This window comes from Podarcis cretensis, assembly GCF_951804945.1.
Source record: "Podarcis cretensis genome assembly, chromosome: Z".
Classification (NCBI taxonomy): Eukaryota; Metazoa; Chordata; class Lepidosauria; order Squamata; family Lacertidae; genus Podarcis; species Podarcis cretensis.
This window is the reverse complement of record NC_137184.1, coordinates 13,843,169-13,863,015: the sequence shown is the minus strand read 5'-3', so window position 1 is coordinate 13,863,015 and position 19,847 is coordinate 13,843,169. Positions and strand designations below refer to the sequence as shown.

Sequence of the window (19,847 nt, the reverse complement as noted above, 5' to 3'; positions counted from 1 at the left end):
ACTTTCTGGACAATGAAGTTGTCTGCAAGGCCAGTGAGGAATCTGTTTGACCTTATGGTCTTGGCTGAGTTTGACATCCAGCAAATATCCGGGTAATTGAAGTCCCCCATTACTACTATCTCCCTTCCTTTTGCATGCTTGGCCATCTGTTCCAGGAAGGCATCATCTATGTCCTCTGTTTGGCTTGGGGATCTATAGTAAACTCCCACAATGAGGTCACTGTTATTCTTCTCTCCCTTAATTATGACCCAAATGCTCTCACTTTGGCTTTGAGGTTCTAAATCTTGGATCTCTTCACAGGTATACACATCCCTGACATATAACGCCACTCCTCCTCCTTTCTTGTCTGGTCTGTTTCTCTGAAATAGATTGTATCCCTCCATTATTACATTCCAGTCGTGGGACTTATCCCACCAGGTTTCAGTGATGCCTATTATGTCATATTTAGTTTGCTGTACCAAGAGCTCAAGCTCATCTTGTTTATTTCCCATGCTTTGCGCATTAGTGTACAGACATTGAAGTCCATTAATCATTCCCCCGTGTCTCTTATTTAAGGATTTTTTCCTCCCACCACTAGGTCTGCGTGCTGTTTGCTTCATTTGGTCTATGACATTTGGATGTTCATCTTCATCAATTGATAGACTCCTACCTTCAGGAGCACTGTCTCCCTCCCCCACATTAGTCAGTTTAATGCCCTCCTGATTTATTTATTTTATTTTTTAATTTGGGGCTCAAAAAATAGGAGTCGTCTTATACATGGGGGCGTCTTATACATGGAAAAATACGGCACTTAATGAATCTTATAAGCACAGGATGAGTGAAAGACACAGATTTAAAATTTCAGTGGCCCCTTATATGGCATTTGAAACATGGAATGGTGTTACGTATTGAAGGGGATCTCATTCTCCTTCTAAACGATTCTCAAAAGTAGTTTTCACCATGGCAGCATATGCCGCTACACTCCATTAGATGCTTACTATTACCGTTGTTCTTGACGCAAACTGCATTGTTTGCCTCCATGCTGCCATATGCAACAACAATTCAATAATGAATAATGGATGATACTGGAAAAATAAAGATACTCAGATTAAATGTCAACAGGTTAAATTCTCCTGTTAAAGATGCAGGGTAGAAATGTCACTCAAGAGGGGAAAACCACTGATTATATGCTTGCAAGAGACGCACTGCAAAAGACAATTAGATGCGCTCCTGTGCCTGGAAGGCCTTGCCATCTAGATCTCTTCAACAGGATTATCATCTCTCCTCTTGTTCCTATCTGCTCTCATGCAGCATTTAGAGAAGCGGGAAATAGCCTGGACTGGAGTGGGTGGGTACAAGCTGGTTTATATAGACCGTGAGATCTTTCTTAGAAAGGCATCTCCTTACAGAGAGAGCAGATCTTGGCCAAACTTCCTACTCTTAATTGCTCTTGATTTCACTTTAGCCGATTGATGAGCTTCTTACCAAACTCTGAAGTTGCACCTCAAGCAAATAGAAAACTGACTGAGATAGAAAGCATTGTTATTAGTACTCCACCATCCTCTAGTGCAGAGGTTTTCAACCTGTTTGAGTCCACAGCTCCTTTGACCAACTACATTCTCCCTGCAGCTCCCCTGAATAAAGTTTGCAGCATGGCCCTATACCTATTTACTCAGACTTCTTCAACTGAGTTGCATGAGGTTCACTCTTACCGTACAACAGATTGCAGCCTTTTTTAAAAGTCAATTGTAGGGAAGCAATAAATAAATAAATACATTTTGCAATCCACAAGAGCTCCTTGCAAGACAGAAGGTGGATGGAAGGTTTGGACAGCAGTTTGCGCCAAGCAGGGGCTTTTTCGGAAACAGCTGCTGTATTATGTGGCAATGGTCCTGTCAGCCTGTTTTCCTCTGTTCACAATAGTCATACCAGAATCTGATTCCCCTAATTGTATGTTTAGGTGGTGCAAAGTGGTCCCACTTGCCATTTTGGAGCTCTGGATTTCCAAATATTTCCATCATTTGGTAATTAACTAAATTCATAATTTTAATTGTAGCTTTAGTTTTTAGATGAATCCAGCCAGGCTTGCAGCAGTGGGTGCTGATGGTGTAGGTTACGAGTACTATATGAGGAGATAATTTTCTGTAGGTGCCCCTTTCTCCAATGTTAGATTTGATGACCTGGCAAGGGCCTTTCCTGTAGTAGCACCCTATTTAGGTGAGGCTTCCTCCAGAAATATTTGGTGCCATTTCTTCTGTTTTCATGGTACCAAGTTAAAACTTTCACTCTACCAAGCCTTTGATGGATAAATGTTTTTGTTAGTCTTGCTGCTTTTCCCTTTTTATATGACATTTCTTTGATATTTGGATCTGATGGTTCTGTTGCTTGAAAACTGCCTTGAAGACTGAAGAGCAGGAACATGAAGTATGACTCTCTTTAACTAAATGAATAAAGATAATTTTGTTGGCTGCTATAAAGTTTAGAAATGGCAAGATGTCGATGTCTCTGTACGAGCAGATGTTAATACAGCTTGATTTTAAAAAGAAAAACCTCACTCTGATAGAAAATGTGTCATTTTTAGGAATATGAATCAGGTTAACTTTGAATATTTAAAATTTTGACGTGTGAGCTTTTAACAATTCAGTGTGGGGCTAGTTTGTTGGTTTTTTTTACCAAGGTATTGTTTTAAAAGGCCCTTAGCAGGATACCCTAAGGACTGCCTGATCCCTTATAGTCCTGCCTGATCACGGAAAGTCACACTTAGTGGTCCCTCATGACTAATACCCATCATGAACCTTCTGTTCAGTATTGTGGGAGCAATTTTTTGGAACTCCCTTCCAGGTGAGGTCCAACAGGCCTGCTTGGTGTTGATTTTCCGGCACCTACTGAAGACACTTTTAAGAACATAAGAAGGGCCTGCTGGATAAAGCCAGTGATCCAGCTAGTCCAGCATCCAGTTCTCACTGGCCAACCAGATGCCTATGGGTAACCTGCAAGCAGGAGTTGAACAAAAAAGCACTCTCCATTTGTGGATTTCAGCAAACTGCTATGCAGAAGCATTCCTGCCTCCAACTTTTTTAGGCAGAGCATAGCCACCATTTATTACCACAGGCATTTTAACTGAAGTCTAATTCTATCATTTTAACCAATTTCTACCTTATCTGTATGTAACGTATTTCAGACTATTCTAGTTAACTAATATATACAAATTGTTTAAATAAACAGGTGTTGTGTAAGATCTAAGTGGAACCAAAAGACAGTACTCTGGCAGCTGCATCTGGTGATGTTGGGACAGAGTTGACTCTGGGGAACCTTCAGTTTGTAAAGCATGCATTCCAGCACCGAGAAGAAACCAGTGTTTTTTTAAAATGCCATTAATCCATTTTTTTTTTTTTGTAATATGGAGCTGTGCAGAGAGGTTTCAGTCTTCAAAACGCACTTTCTTGGCTGATAGTCACATCTGGGAGAGGCTTTCACAGCATGAGAATTCGTTGAAGATCCTTTCACTGCTTCTCCAAGCATGAAGTGTCATTTTGCAAGAGGTGGCAGAGATCACTGCTTTAATAACTATTGTTAATTCATGTCACTGGAAAACCTGCTGCAGAGCCACACTTGCGGACAAGCTTGTGCTTGCTTAAGAGGCACTGTTTGAATTAAATTCTTTATTTTCACCCCAGGAATAATAAACTAAATCTACAGTTTTCAAATCAGCATTATGAGAATTGTGACAGTTTTGTTTATGGCCCATTTTTAGTACCAGATGCAGTAGGTGCTGTTTGGGGCATCAGTTCATCCTCTTCCATGAGCATTGCATTGCTTCTCCTTGCCCACCAGGAATCATAGTACGTTGTAAATAAAATAATATTCCTAATAGAAACGAGTTTGCCATTAAAACACCTTGGCACTGAGAATGGTAGTAAGTGGCAATAGGTCTCCTGCATGCTGCATGCATTTATAAGGATAGGAAGCTCCCTTATATTAGACCATTCATCCCTCTAGCTCACTGTTTCTCTATGTTGACTGGCAGTGGCTCTCCAGGGCTTCAAACAAGGGCTGATTCCCAGCCCTACCTAAAGATGCTGGGGATCTTTTTGTATGCAAACCAGTTCCTCTAATGCTGAGCAAGTCCTCTACAGCACTTCCCCTATTCAGGTGTCTTCAGTATTTTTAACATATGTATATAGATGTTATTGTAAGAAAGTACCTACTCATACTAGAGATGCCTTCACTAGATGTCAGAAGCTGGAGGCTCATGACCAACTTGTCCTGCTGAGAGGTGCCATTGACCCTCTAATATCTAACCCAGAGGCAAAAGTGAGGCAGGGAAAATGGAATTTTGTGGAAAACAAACTTGCTTGAGAGGCTGCTCTATGTTTACATGGTGTAATATAGAATAGCTGCACATTAATGAAACCGAGCAATCCTGTTTGTTACTACAGTGGTACCTCGGGTTACATACGCTTCAGGTTACACACACTTCAGGTTACAGACTCCACTAACCCAGAAATAGTACCTCGGGTTAAGAACTTTGCTTCAGGATGAGAACAGAAATTGTGCTCCGGCGGTGCAGCAGCAGGAGGCCCCATAGGCTAAAGTGGTGCTTCAGGTTAAGAACAGTTTCAGGTTAAGAACGGACCTCCGGAACGAATTAAATACTTAACCTGAGGTACCACTGTATAACAAATAGTACAGTGTGTACCCCCAGCAGCAAGGTAGGCACAGTTGTTTTCCTTAGCACATATATTTGGGGAGGCACATCTTCAAGAGAACACTGGAGATACATCAGGTTGTCATTGTTAGGATATTGATGTTCCGTTCCACCTAAACAGATGTGTGGAGCTGTTGTATGTCACATGTCTGTTAAATTTCAATTCAGTAGGTAAGGACATGACATGTTAAGACTGAATCTTCAGTTGAACTTATAAAGTATCCATGTCCAAAGACGGGGCAACATGATCCTTCATGCACAATGGAAGTTTTTGGCAGAACTGGGAGTAGAACCCTATTGAAGAATTCTCCATCCTGCAAGTTTACAGTCATGTGAAAATCAGAGTTGGGTCACCCCCACAATCACATTCCTGCTTCTCCACACCTGGGAGCACATCAGTAGAGGAGAGCTTCCTCTGTGATTCTTACTCAACAAGTATAAGTTTCCCCTGTGATGTGAAACCAGGTGCTGTAATTCATTTGGGCAGGGGGGGAGCTTATATGCCCCCATGCATAGACAATCAGAGCATGATAGTGGGGGGTGCCCCACTCTTCCGTTCATTTGGGGGGGAACAGCCATATTAGGTGATAGAAATTGACGGTTCCTATTAAGATACATGTAATTCTGGCTAAGATGCCCATTTCTTAACTGGTGAAAATAATTGTCCTGAATGTAACAGTAAAATTTGGACAGAGTTTGCAATTCTGGTTTGAAGGGCAAACACTAACCATTGTTGGCAGCTTGGATGGAATGGGAAGTGATAGTTCAGTGCTGAAGCGAAAGTAGTTCATTGACCTATGCGATTGAGAGTAGAGGGGAAAAGGGAGTATGTGAGGCCCTAAGATGCTTTAGAAGATTAAATACTAAGACTGTTGTATTTTAAATCCACTGACATTTTCTTTATGTGTTCCCTTTCTAATAAATATGTGCTTTAAATACTTGACTAATTCTTGGCAATATATGATGTTCAACCATTCACATGACCAGCCCTGTGCTTCGTGACAGTAATTGGCTTCCTGAAAAGGAAAAACAAAACATTCTATCAGAGCACTGTCTTCTTCTCTCTCCTATAAAGCAAAATAAAAGTTTGATACATATATATATATTCGATTCTTAGGTTTTGTATGTGGAGTGAAAAATGAACAGCATGTATTTTACACACTGTGTGGGAGAAACGCTATTTAAACGGTGCCTGAGCTACTAAACATAACACTAACATCGGATCACTGGATCTAATCCAGTTTATTTTAAAAGGTCATACTGAAGAACTAAGCCATCTGTCCAGTGTAGAACTGAAAGGCATTTAAAGTGTTGCCTTTCTGCATTCTCTTTGGGGACAAGTTTATATGTGAGAAAGAGGGGGAGAGATGCCATGTTACCTGTTTACAAAGCTGCAGCTTCTGAAATAGTCCTTTTGATTCCTGATCTTTCTCTGTACTACTCCCAGCCCTCCACAAAATGAATTGGCAGATTCTACACTTAGGCCAAACATAAGCCTTCTGAAGCACCTTCTGCCTGCTAGGTGGTGCCATTCACGTAAAAGCTATCCTATCAGGTATTTTTTAGATAGATAGATAGATAGATAGATAGGGCATCCAGTTCTGCTCTGCATTAATGGAGGCAGCCCCCACGACAGCGGGAGATCGTTGGCGAAGGAAAAACAAGGATGATAGAGGGTAATTATCCTTGCAAATTCCCACCAGGGACGTGGGGAACGGACTTCACTCACAGTTTGTCTCGGTACTTGGCTCTCACTCTGGCATGGAATGCGGGGGGCAGGGAGGCGCTGAGTGCAAAAGCACTTCACCTGCTGAAAACCCTCCAATGCTGCTATTAAGAAGCAGAGGTTCTGCTGTTATTTAGAGCTTAATTGGACTAAAATACAGGCATTTGCTAGAAGAGATGAGATCACAAACTGCGGAACAAACCAACTGCAAGGACTTTAAAGTTTGAACTTCAGAAAAGACTTCATTCAGAGCAAAGGACAGTGAGGGGGAAAGGAGCCTACAGTTTCTTTGTTTAAAGTTTTATTCTCTACATTTATGATTCGGCAACCCTCCTCTGAATGTTAGTTCAAATTATATTTGTACAAGCAAGGATGGAAGAAATTGGATTATAAATATGGAATATAATATCAAACGGAACTGATGGGTAAAAGGGGGGGAGCTCTATTTTGCAAAAGGTTTATGATGGAAACTTAGAGCTGACTCTTCCCCATCCTTTATTATTTACGAAGTGAACTGAATAACGCTAAGAGGACTTGGAATTGAATTTAATTGGAAGTATAATTGCTCATATATCTTCAGTTGGAAGGAAGGGTGAAAGGAGTCTGTCAACTGCCAAGGAACTGATAAGGTTCTTTATAGAGTCATCTGCATTTTGACAGACCACTCTTCTTCCCAGGAAAAATGGTGACAACAGGTAGTATTTACTAGGACAGGGTGACTTTTACAGCTGTTGTTAAAGTTGCAAAACAATGAAGCACAAGACAGAATGATGGAGAAATCTCTGGAACAACAATGGGATATCAGCTCCGCCCAAAAAATGATGGATAACAGCAACAACCGGGAGAAAGAAAGACATAACATCTTACAAGGACAGGGAGAAACACCATGGACAAAATAATTGCCCCACACAGGAAGAACAAGGATATAATCACTTGTAGTTTTATAAATCATTTAATGTGTCAACATAAATAGAAGTTATTAATATTGCAGTTGTTGTATGAGGGATTATTATTATGACTGGAATGTAATTGAAATTAATAAGATTTTGGAATGCAGAAATAAAGAAAATCATCAAATCTAGCACACCGGGAGCCACATTATATAAATTATATAATTCAGTATTTGAACAATTGGTATTAATAATTGTATTATAAATTGGTCTTGTTATGAGGCTATTATTGGACTGTAATTGAAAACTAATAAAAATTATTATTAAAAATAGATGATAGATAGAAAGATAGAAAGATAGATAGATAGATAGATAGATAGATAGATAGATATAGACAGACACACTGCTTGAAAAACTGGTGACTTCTGCAAAAATTCTTCACCTTGCTAAGTATGATTTTAATTATTTTTAATGGCAAAATTTAAGAATTAAAGCATGGGTTATTATACTAAGAAGTAATCTTGGGATCCTCTAGGCTTCTGAAGGAGTTAGCTGGCTGGCTGGCTAGCCGGCTACCTTCCTGTGAATTTTGTGATTAATGGAGTGTTATGATAGCAGGATAAACCTGCCAGCCCTTAAAATGAACACTAAATTAGGGCCAAAAATGTGTATGTTTCCTGGCACAGCATTCCTGGAGGATTACTGTTTTGGGAAAGATACCCACAAGTCTTCTCATCTCTTCATTTTATTTTACACCTTTTAACTAGGAGTTAGATTACTAGGAGCTGATTGGGCAGGTGCTAAAATAGTCTGTTGAGGAGCATTGCTATATATGCACAATGATAATTTGTGTGTCAAGGCATGTAGCTCAGAAAGATGAGACACACTGTTCCCATCCATTACTGGGCCAAATGTTTTACTTGGAATTTTGATTCAAGGGCCAATCCAGATAACTTAAATGTGTATACAGGCAACAGCCAAATAATGTGTGTCTGAATGATGCACATGAGCACAGTGCTAAACCTGGAAGTGACCTTAAAAATGTCACTAAACAGGGCGGAATGGAGGCGGGGTGGGGACGGGGAAGGCCACACTTATATGTAGTCCTCCAATGTGCAGGGGCTGGGAACAGAACCCCTGTGCAAAGCAAAGTGATCATTGAGTGTACATTAAAAAAATGTCTTACACATGGCAATACAGTTGTCTATGGGCTGTATCCACTGTTGGACCAATTCAGAGTAGACCATTTTAAAAATAAATTTTAAAAGACACAGGGAACTTAGGCCTGTTAGTTTCAGTGGGTCTACAGTGAGTAGAACTAAGTTGAATATAACCCCTGTTTTGAAAACAGCTTTGCAAGCAGGTTTGACCACAGGATTGCTTAGAGAATCTTAATTTGTCAGAACAGCATATGGTGGGGGTGGCTTTCAGAGATGCACATCATGAAGTGCTGCCATAACTTTTGTTGGTTTCTACATAGGAACTACAGGTGTGCAGTAGCATATCACAATTTAGAAGAGCAGTGCTAAAGAACAGAGAGGGAATATGAGAAGAAAGGGGCTGTAAGGAATGTTCCAGGGAAGGAGAGGAAATAGTATTTGTGCTTTTTTATTTCATGTGGTACAGGTAAAACCTAAAAAGTAGCTGGCAAAGTAGAAAAATGTGTTAGGAATCTGTATGACTTAATTTAAAAAAATGCAAGGGTGTTGATGAGGGGATCTTGATAGAGCTGTTAAAGAATAGAGATAGCTTTCATTTATGCACCCATGTACAAAGCTACATTCTCAGTTTAGACTTTTCGTCTTTTTCTTTTTTAATGCTTGTGTTCATTTTTAGGTATGTTGATGATGTGATCAGCCGCATTGATAGAATGTTTCCTGAAATGTCCATCCACTTATCAAGGCCAAATGGGACCTCTGCAATGTTACTGGTATGTTAAAGTTTTATACAAGCAAAACTGGTGGTGCACACACACAAAAATGCAAGTTGGGAGATGGAGAAAGCATGTGCTTTAAAAAAATCTTAACTACTAATAATTGATCAGAAGATGCTGGCAAAAGCTTAAAAGTCATCTGTCAGGGTAAAGGTTCAGATTCAAATTAATGGTCTTATCTAGCCTAGCATCCCGTTCTCAAAATGGCGAGTGGGAAACTTGCTAGCAGGTCAAGAGCACAACAGTGATCTCATCTGCAATTCCAGTAGAGCATCACCATTGTGGCTAGCAGGCATTGATAGCCTTGTCCCGCATGAACTTGTCTAATCCTCTTCTAAAGATGTGTGATGTGGTGGCCAACACTACCTCTTGCAGGTGGAAATTCCATAGTTTAACTATGTGCTTTGTGAAGAAGTACGTTCTCTGGTCTGTACTTAATTTTTCGATATTCGGGTTCCTTGGAGGACACTGAGTTCTAGTATCCTTCCTAACTACCTGTATAACACACATTTTTTTGCTAAATTTTGTTTGTCAAAAAATTCAGGGTTTTATATATGGAAAAATATTTCCACTGATTTCCTCAATCTTTCCACAGCTGCCATGCAAGCTTTTGCTACCAGAGATAAGTGTCGCCTACTCCTTCTCCCCCCCCACCTCCAGCCACACATGCCACTCTTTCTTGTGCACACACAGGTGCCGGGTCGCCAGACTGCGCCACGCTGCACTACAAACCATGTAAGGTTAAGGGCACCAAGTGCATCCAGGACCTTCTCTATCCCTCTACTTAGCAGGCAACATCAGTTCCCTGGAAAAGGAAAGCAAGTGTACACGGCTGCATAGGGAGACTTCAGGCTCTCCAGCAGTAAAGCGCAGTGTCCCCTCAGTGCTGAGCAACAGGGGATGCAATCGGCACCAAAAACTGAACTTTAGGGTGATCGCCCCCCCCCAAAAAAAAACTGAGCAACTTCTTAATTTCTCAGCTTTGGGTTCAAAAAAATGGAGGAGGCTTATACATCGGGGCGTCTTATACGTGGAAAAATACAGTACTTTCTCCACAACATGACTAGAAAGCCCCAAATATTGCTACTGTTCCTCATTGGGGAGTTGTACCAGCCCCTTGATCATTTTGGTTGTCCTTTTCTGAACCAAATGTCTTTTAAGGTCCCAATCTGGAGAGCTGCTAAGTTCATACACAGGACTTGCAGCAAATCTATTTTTGCAGAAGTCTGCAAAGAGCTGACTTCTACATGGCATCACAAATGGCTTCTGATTCCACCCTTTCAGATTTAATAGCAGTTTGCTGTGTAGCATTGAAACAGAAAACAGACCTTCCACCCCCAGTGTGATCTCCTGGAGTTCATTGCAGAGTTGTTTGGATCTTAACCAATGTAAACGGCTAAGATTTTCATGGGTTGCATATGGAAATTTGATGGAAAATTCTAGGGAACAAATAACTGCACCAAACCACACATATTTTAATCTGAAGAGGAAATAAAACCATAGAGTTTGAAGGCAGCTTTCTGTGTTCCTATGTCATCAAGTGTGTGGCATCAAACTAATGTACATAATCTACATTAATTTTGGAGAGCCAGAAACTTATTTTCATAAGAGATCATGGCTGCTGGCCAAATAAATAAATGATTTTCACAAGCATCTGAACGCAGGAGGCATACAGCCTAGATGAGTCAAACCGAAAGAGAAGCTTGGTTTTAATATCAAATTGTAGTGTAAATGAAAAACTATAAACACATTTATAGCTTACCAACTGCTTAGCTTCTCAGCAACTTCAGTTGAGATTTTAGCATTTTTTTATATGAACATATTCTTAGTACAGCTCTTGAAGGAAGCAAGTTCCTTTAGTCATAATAAAAATCAGTTGTCATGTTTCATTTATTTCTGCTCAGTTGTCTAATATTCAATTTTTTAATACTATTCCAGGATTGACTGAACTGGAGGGTTATTTTTTTAAAAAAAGCTTGTTTCCCCTGGCATATTAATTTGTGGTTTCATGATTTACCAAGTGGAACAATATACTTACATGTAGTGAATGAGTTCTGGAGCATCATGCAAAAGCATTCACTTTCAGTTAGCATTATATTCTTTTAATTGTCCGTCAGTCTGCTGGTATTCATAATGCTTTTGGTGTAAGCTCAAATTTGACATCCTCTGTATTTATTAGCAGGACCAAAATCTGTCTGGAATTTTGTATCTCTGGTGAGTTAGGAGCAATAGCACAGCATTTTGCACCTGTGCTTGTGTGTACACATTTGTATATACACACAAACACACATGCAAATAAACCCCAAGGGCAGCCCGGGCAGGCATCCTAAGGATCTTGTACTGGCTTTAGGGGTGCTATCCAAGTTTTCACAGCAGATTTTGGCTGTGCCTATCTGATATTTATTTAGCATCAGTTTTGGCAAGACTCCGTAGCTCTGTTCTCAATTAGTGATGGGTGCTTATAAGCTCCATTTTTCTTTTCTTTTAGAAAATCCAAGTGTAAGGCCACAAATGTCTGAAACCTTAGTTTCAGGGATGAATCCAATTCTACCTAAAAGAGACTCATTGAAAGAATGGGCATGATTAGTTTATTTCTAGTAAACATTGTAAGCCACCTTGAATCACAATTTGGGAGATTCTCAATTCCAAATATTATTTTGCTCGCCTGTAAACTGAACATTTGTACTGTATTTGTTTGACTGAAATTTAGTGGCTGATCTGTGTATGATCATAATAAAAAAGATTTGTGATTAGGAGAAGGTGAGATAAAAAATATATTAAATAATAAACAATAAGAATCAAATAAATAAATAACAGAACCAGCAGCAGAAATAGATATAATTCCCAGTGCAAATTGTTAATACTACTAAAATTATCCCTTGGAGCTTTTCTTTTCCACCCCAGCTCACCTAAGATGCAAAGCCTTTTTTATAAGAAGTATTAAATATTTCCCTTGATGAAGAGTTTTCTTCAGACACTTTGGGAACCAAAAGTTTTAGTGCACAAAGATGTTTTAGGCAGAAAGCATGAAGTTGAAAGAAAACAAGTTTTTCGTTTTAATTGCTCATTGGCACTTTATTTTCTTATGAGTGCACACCCGTCCAACAGCCATGACTGGAATTTATCACAGGGACCTTTTCCTTTCTAGCTGTTCCACAAGTTCACTCCAAGGAAGCTTCAATTAACTAGTGCCACCCCAAACTCCCCTGCAGAGCAACTATCTAAATACTTTTGCTTCAAGATCCTGTCATCTCTAGTACAGACCATAGAGCACACCAAGTGTGCATAATTTCCTGCAGAGACTTTCCGTATTAGATCATTCTGTTAAGCCTTAAGGTAGATTTTAATAGTTCAGTACAGGTATTTCAAGTTGAATGAAGAGTGAGGGGCTATGGAGAAGAACTGCACTGTGGTGTAGTTGTTATGTTGGACTAGGACATGGGAGACCAGGGTTCAAACCTACTCGGCCATGAAACTCACTAGGTTACACTAGGTTACCTTGAGCCAGTCACCAGCTCTCAGCCTAACTTACCTCACAGGGTTGTTGTGAAGATAATATGGAGAGGGTAAAACCATGTGTAAAACCTTGAGCTCCTTGGGGGAAAGTGGGAAATAAAGATAGCAACAACAACAATATAGTAGAGGTAAGAGTTTACCACCATGGCCAGACTCTCAATTCCCTTCAAAATTCCTAACAAAGCAGTCTAAAGAAGAGGCACAAAAGGTTAAACATTTCAGCCTTCAGTTTTGGGCAGCATTCATATAAACATATGCCTACCAAGGGAAGGCCATTATGCACATTACAAACTCCAGCAAGTACAGAAGCATAACGAAGCTCATTCCTAAGGGTATTTGTTGGTTCTTAGTAGCTGCATGGCCAAGGTTTCCTCTAGACAATCCGCTCTTTCTGTGTTTCTCAGATTTATACATAGTGATTGTACTTCATTAAGCTGGATTTACAGTGCATAGTCTAAGCACATAAATAATTGAAACCCTTTTCCAGAGCACTGTGGAATCCTCAGCTGATTTTAAAGTAGTCTATCATGGTAGTTTTGGATAGCAGTTGATCCCATTCCACCCTATTGATTTATCAGTTAATCTTAACTGCATCCACACATGAAAGATCGCAAACATTCTAGGATAACAGCCTTAATAAAAAGACTATGCAAAATTCATTGTCTTCAATTCAAAAACTTTGTTGCACGTTTTCCCAATTTGGCATTATAAATGGGAATTAGAAGTTGGATGTTAGGGAAAGAGTAGTATCTCTGATGGGTGACATGTCATGCTCCTTCTGGGGGAGTTTGTCCACCTTTGGTCCCCTGATCCAATAACTCCTTCACAATAATTCAACTAGGGGTCACATTTTCATGGGAGCAGAGACCTCTGGGGTGTATGGGGTGTTAGGGGAGGGGTAGTACAGTGGTGCCTCGCAAGACGAAAAGAATCCGTTCCGCGAGTCTCTTCGTCTAGCGGTTTTTTCGTCTTGCGAAGCAACCCTATTAGCGGCTTAGCGCTATTAGCGGCTTAGCGGCTTAGAAAAAGGGGGGGGAGCAAAAAAAATCGCAAGACTCGCAAGACGTACCACTGTACTTGGGTAGGGGACATGTGCTCCTTTTGGGGTAGTTTGTCCACCTTTGGTCCCCACCCTGCACTGAGCTCTCACCTGTGGCTCCTAGAAGCTATCAGCCACACCCTAGGAAACTGCTTTGACTGGTCGACTAAACCACGTGAGAGTAGCTCACCCTCAATAAGTTAAGGACTTCTCCTGCATGCAAAGGCCAGGCTCCAGCGGATTGAGCAGACAAGACCAATACTGTGGTACCTCGGGTTACATACGCTTCAGGTTACATATGCTTCAGGTTACAGACTCCACTAACCCAGAAATAGTACCTTGGGTTAAGAACTTTGCTTCAGGATGAGAACAGAAATCGTGCTCCGGCGGCGCAGCAGCAACAACAGGAGGCCCCATTAGCTAAAGTGGTGCTTCAGGTTAAGAACAGTTTCAGGTTAAGAATGGACCTCTGGAACGAATTAAGTACTTAACCCGAGGTACCACTGTAGTGGGTCCAGCAATCAAGAAGGTGGTTTCTGCATGTGCTGTAGAGAAGAGTGAGGGGCAGATGGGGTTTGTCAACCTGGGAAGGTTGCCTGTCTTGGAGAAGGAAAAGTCTGATCCTCTGCTGCCTTGCAGCTATACTCATTCGTGAGAAAGGCCTTGGGAGTAAACCCAGAGGAAAAAAATGTGCCCACTGCCTGTTGGGACATTTTTTGGAGAGGAAAAGGCTAAGGAGTAAACCCTATACAAATCCGGAGTGGAGTCCCTGAGGTGGTTGGATGGTGCCTTGTACGTGTCCTTCCAGCAACTCCTACAAGCCCAGCTGGTGCTCTGCTTTCCTTTTGACCACACCAGCAAGGCTGAGAGAGGGATCTTGTAATCTGGGCAGCCCAGGACCACCTTACACACTGCTCAGGCTTGCACCCCAAGGAGGGCACTTTGGTTATGCTAACACAGGGGTTTCACTTCACCCCCATAGATGCATCAAGTTTTTCTATGAAGAAGTGACAGGAGAAATACTGAAGGCCTAACCCATGTAGTGAACTTCATCAGTAAAATAATGTTTATCCATGTGAAACCATTAAGATTCTAACTTGTTGCAAAAAAATTCCCCTCCAAAATTTGTATGAGTGCAATATATGTGCGTCATTATTTCTGTCCTTTATAAATCTTCACCAATTTATTTTGATTTAATTATTGTTTAATCATGTATTTTAATTTGTATTGTATTGTTTGATTTATAAGCCAATCTGAAAAGATTTTTTACTGAAGGATGGCATATAAATTCTTTTTAAAAATGAACTGAGCCTGATATCCTGGCCAGTCGTAGACTTTCACAAATTGAATTATTTGATCATTTCTCAACAAGGTGTATGCTGTGGGCAACAAACTATCCCCTTGATAGAGCAACTTCTTGTTCTAAAAAAACCCTGAACCTCACATGAGTTTGATTATGTATTAATGGAGATCCATTGTCATACAAAGACAGGTTTTTACATTTTAGCTGCTGTGCATCTTCAGTGCTATGATATAGTGCTTTTAAGATCCTGGCTATAAATCATGCTTTACATGGGTTGTTTATACCTGTCCATAAAACTATATTAAGTTTGAAAATGTTTGTTTCAAGGCAAAGCTTTTATTGTTGAATTGAATCTCTGAGCAGGTTGGAATGGACATAAACTTATAACAGCTATAAAAGAGGAATCTACTAGCTACTTGGTACAAAATTCTTCAGGGTTCGGCAACCCCTTGCATTGTCCCTTGCTGCTGTATTCTCCCCAGATTTATCAGCAACGCAATTAATTTAGGTTGTCATTGTTCAGCTACACAGTATAATTAGCACTTTAGTGGCAATTCTTTACATCTGTTCTTGTTAGTCCAGCTGACTGATGTGATTCATGTGTAAGTATAGGCAGCTCTGAAGGCTGCAGGTGATGTTCTCTCTCTATTCTAGAGAATATTCTGGAGTTGCCTATTTTCCTTCTGTGGTTCTGTTGGAGCTTATGTTAGGATGACCACAGTCTAAACTGAAATGGTCACCAGTGTCAGTTTGTATTTCCACTGCACGGTGAACCAAGCACAATGTGTAAAATGAATGCTGTATATCATCTTGTGTGCCTTCAGGTGGAGAGATTATACACATCTTACAAAGGTACTTTCACATTACTTATTTATTAGTTGCCTTTATATGCCACATTTTTCTCCAATGAGATCAGGATGGTGTTCACATTGCTCCCTCTCCTCATTTAATCCCTACAACAACCCTATGAGGTAGGTTAGACTGTGAGACAATGGCTGGCCTAAGGTCACCCAGTGAGCTTCATTGCCAAATGGGGATTCAGACCATGGTCTCCTAGATCCTAGTCTGACACTCTATTAGCTCAAGTTTTCACAAGCTGATGCTGAATTCATGGTGCATTAGAATCTTCAGTGTTAGATGATATTTAATAAATTCTTTCATTCTGTGAAATCTTCAAGAGTCACCATATTAGTAAGGTAAAGGTAAAGGGACCCCCTGACTGATAAGTCCAGTCACGGACAACTCTGGGGTTGCGGCGCTCATCTCGCTTTACTGGCCGAGGGAGCCGGCGTACAGCTTCCGGGTCATGTGGCTAGCATGACTAAGCTGCTTCTGGCGAACCAGAGCAGCACATGGAAATGCTGTTTACCTTCCCGCTGGAGCAGTACCTATTTATCTACAGTGGTGCCTCGCAAGACGAAATTAATCCGTTCCGTGAGGCTCTTCGTCTAGCGGTTTTTTCGTCTTGCGAAGCAAGCCCATTGACAGCTTAGCGGATTAGCGCTATTAGTGGTTTAGCGGCTTTTAGCGGCTCAGCTTATAAGCGGCTTATCAGCGGATCAGCTGATAAGCGGCTTAGGGCTTAGGAAAAGGGGGGGGGGAGGGAAAAACCCTCGCAGGAACTCGCAAGACATTTCCGTCTTGCGAAGCAAGCCCATAGGGAAATTCGTTTTGCGAAGCGCCTCCAAAACGGAAAACCCTTTCGTCTAGTGGGTTTTCCGTCTTGCGAGGCGTTCGTCTTGCGGGGCACCACTGTACTTATACTTTGATGTGCTTTTGAATTGCTAGGTTGGCAGGAGTAGGGACCGAGCAATGGGAGCTCACCTTCTTACGGGGATTCAAACCACCCACCTTTTGATCAGCAAGCCCTAGGCTCTGTGGTTTAACCCACAGCGCCACCTGGGTCCCTTACCGTATTAGTATAGTATCCTAAATAGTTAGTAGAATGTAATTTATCTTTTGTACTATCATGCCTACCAGTATAACTGAAAGGGCTATCTTGATTGTGACATACACTACTACAATTGGAACAGCTTTGTACATCTCTACCAGGCTTGAACACCTGGGTCTCAGAGAGGGATTCTGTGGCATCTTCATTACAGTGGAACTTTCCCTAACCCCAAACTAGTGCCCTTCAGATGTTGCAGACTGCAGCTGCTCACAGCCTTAGCCAGCATGGCCAGTGGCTAGGGATGATGGGAGTTGGAGTCCAAAACATCTGGAGGGCAACAGGTTGGGAAAGCCTACTCTAGAGTTCCATCTGGAAGAACTATGAATTGTTCTATTTTGCGCTGTGGTGTGGATGACCAGAATTATGTGAGTAATTTTTAATTTGTGTATTTTAACTGCTTGTTGTTTGGTGGTGTTTTAATTGGTTGAGGTTTTGTTTTTGTTTTTTTAACAATTACCTGACCTAATCTCTTAGGAAGGGCTGGAGAGAAGGGACAGTATAAATAATGCGGGGTCATTATTGTAAAATAATGCTTGTAAAAGTACTGTATGGTAAGAAGGCTTCTACTTCAGATGTCAAGTCCAAATCTTTGCTTCCATGGATTTTGACGAGGGCATACCCTTGTCCCATGTAAGCCCCACTGAAAGGAACAGACGCTACCCAACACCTCTGTATTGTGCTCCATTTCATCACTCATTTGCAAAATGCATGTGGAGTAAAAGCCACTGTTATTTTTTGTAATGTTCTAAAGACTTACAGAAAGCTCATGGTTTCTAAAAATATTGCGGAATGGATTAACAAAGAAGCACTGCAACTCATCATTTTAAAGCAGAGTCTTAAAATAATTTGTATAATTTTGGAAAATATATTCCACCCCAGAAAATGGCTTATTTTAAGGAACTGTTTTTCACATTGCTTTTATAGCTCAACCGTTTTATTTCCTTTATATAATTGTAATATTTTATATATCTAGGCTTCTTCACCTAATCTTTTCCTTCTGCTGTGAAATTGGGGAGTAACACCCCCTTTCCCAGTGGTTTCCATTCTTACAAAATTACATAATTTATCTATTAGCATCTTAAATCTCCCTTTAGCTACTCTAAGTAGTCTGGCAGTATACAAGTGGGCTGTATGCTAAATACAGACAAATTAGACATCTTGATAGTATCCTTGCTGCAGTTTTGTCTGCTGTATTAAATTTATCTTAGTGGTAGCAATTTAGTTAACATAGTTATCTCCCTATTTTTCCTAATGTGATTGTAGCCTCAAGCATTTAATTCCTGCTCTCCAGCTTTTAATTTGAGTAACTATTTCATATATTCTTCTTAAAGAGTTGAGGTAACAGTGTTGATCACAGAACTGAGACTCTAACATCTTAATTTCAAGCTATGTATATAGAACATCTACCTTTTGGATAGGGGAAAACATACACACATCATTTGTTTCCTAAAGGGCAGTCATTGTAATGGATCACTCTTAACAGTCTATACAACTCCTTCCTTTAAGGAACATTGATTTGGTTTAAAAGTTTAATGGTGTGAAGGCTCAGGAACATGCCACAGATTTTCTCACTCCTTCCTCTTTCCTCTAGTGAATGGGTCCCCTTCACTTCCTGGTTTTTTATAATAATGATTGGATCCAATAGTAGCTCTTCTAAGAACATTGTTGTTTGTTAAACTTACATCCTCCGGGGATCTTGTGGAGAAGGCACACAAAGAAACTGCTCACATGATGATCGCAGGGTCCAAGTCAGGTCATATGGGAAGAGGTGGTCCTTGACGTATTGCAATCATGAACTGTTTAAGGCTTTATAGGTCAAAACTAGCACCAATGTCAGGATTGTATTATATGCTCAAACTGTCTTGCCCCAGTGAGCAACTTGGCAGCTGAATTCTGCACCAGCTGAAGTATCCGAACCATCTTCAGAGGCAGCCCTACATATAACATATTGCAGAAATCTAACCTAGAGGTCACCAGAGCATAGACAACAGAAGTTAGGCTATCCCTGTCCAGATAGGGGCACAGCTGGGCCGCCAGAGCCTCAAGCAACAGCAGTGGATCCAGAAGTACCTGTAAGCTACACACCTGCTCCTTCAGAAGGGGGTGTAACCCCATCAAGAGCAGGCAACCTCCCATCCATCTGGTCTAGGGAACCACCCACTAACAGTGCCTCAGCTTTATCTGGATTGAGCTTCAGTTTACTGGCTCTTGTCCATTCCATTACAGAGGCAAGACAATGGTCCAACACATCCTCTGCCATACTTGCAAGTGTACAGGAGAAGTAGAGCTGTGTGTCATCAATATATAGCTGGCAATGTACCTGAGAGCTCCAGATGACCCCATTCACTGTTCCTTGTTCATTATTCCAGAGTTCTGTAAACTTTTACCAGTCTTGTTCACATTTTTAAAAAATTTCTTGCCCATATTTAACCCATGGAACCCAGGTAAGGGGATTCCTAAAGTGGTCATTTCCCATAGTTTAATATTTCTTTATCTAATATGTGACACCCCCCCCCCCACTCAATGTTTTGCATATAGGATCCTTGCTGTCAATCCCAGCATTTTAAAAAAATAAGTAAAGTCATTTTCAAGAGAATACTGCAAAATACTCCCCATATTTGGCATTATTTATGGCCAGTAATTTTAATAGGTCTACTCTGAATAGGGCTTGGTTTGATACAACGACTAGCTTGCTGTGATGCTCAGATTGGCAAACTATGGTTAGCATCTTTCCCTCCATACTACGTTTTGAAATCTGCTTGTACAATATGGTTAGGAGGCAGTACTAGCCAAAAGTGGTGG

The 19,847-nt window shown here is 40.7% G+C and overlaps 1 protein-coding gene across 6 annotated transcripts in view; it reads left to right on the top strand.

Moving 5' to 3' along the window:
• The window catches only part of MED27 (mediator complex subunit 27), a 171,616-nt gene that overhangs the window by 97,730 nt on the left and 54,039 nt on the right, over positions 1 to 19,847 (top strand). For all 6 annotated transcript variants that reach the window (XR_013835008.1, XM_079962574.1, XM_079962576.1 and 3 more), the window contains one exon: positions 9,140 to 9,233. Coding sequence is in view for 5 of the 6 variants with exons in the window: in XM_079962574.1 (XP_079818700.1) it covers positions 9,140 to 9,233 (94 nt within the window). In the remaining variant the exon portion in view is untranslated. The remainder of the gene's footprint in view (positions 1 to 9,139; positions 9,234 to 19,847) is intronic.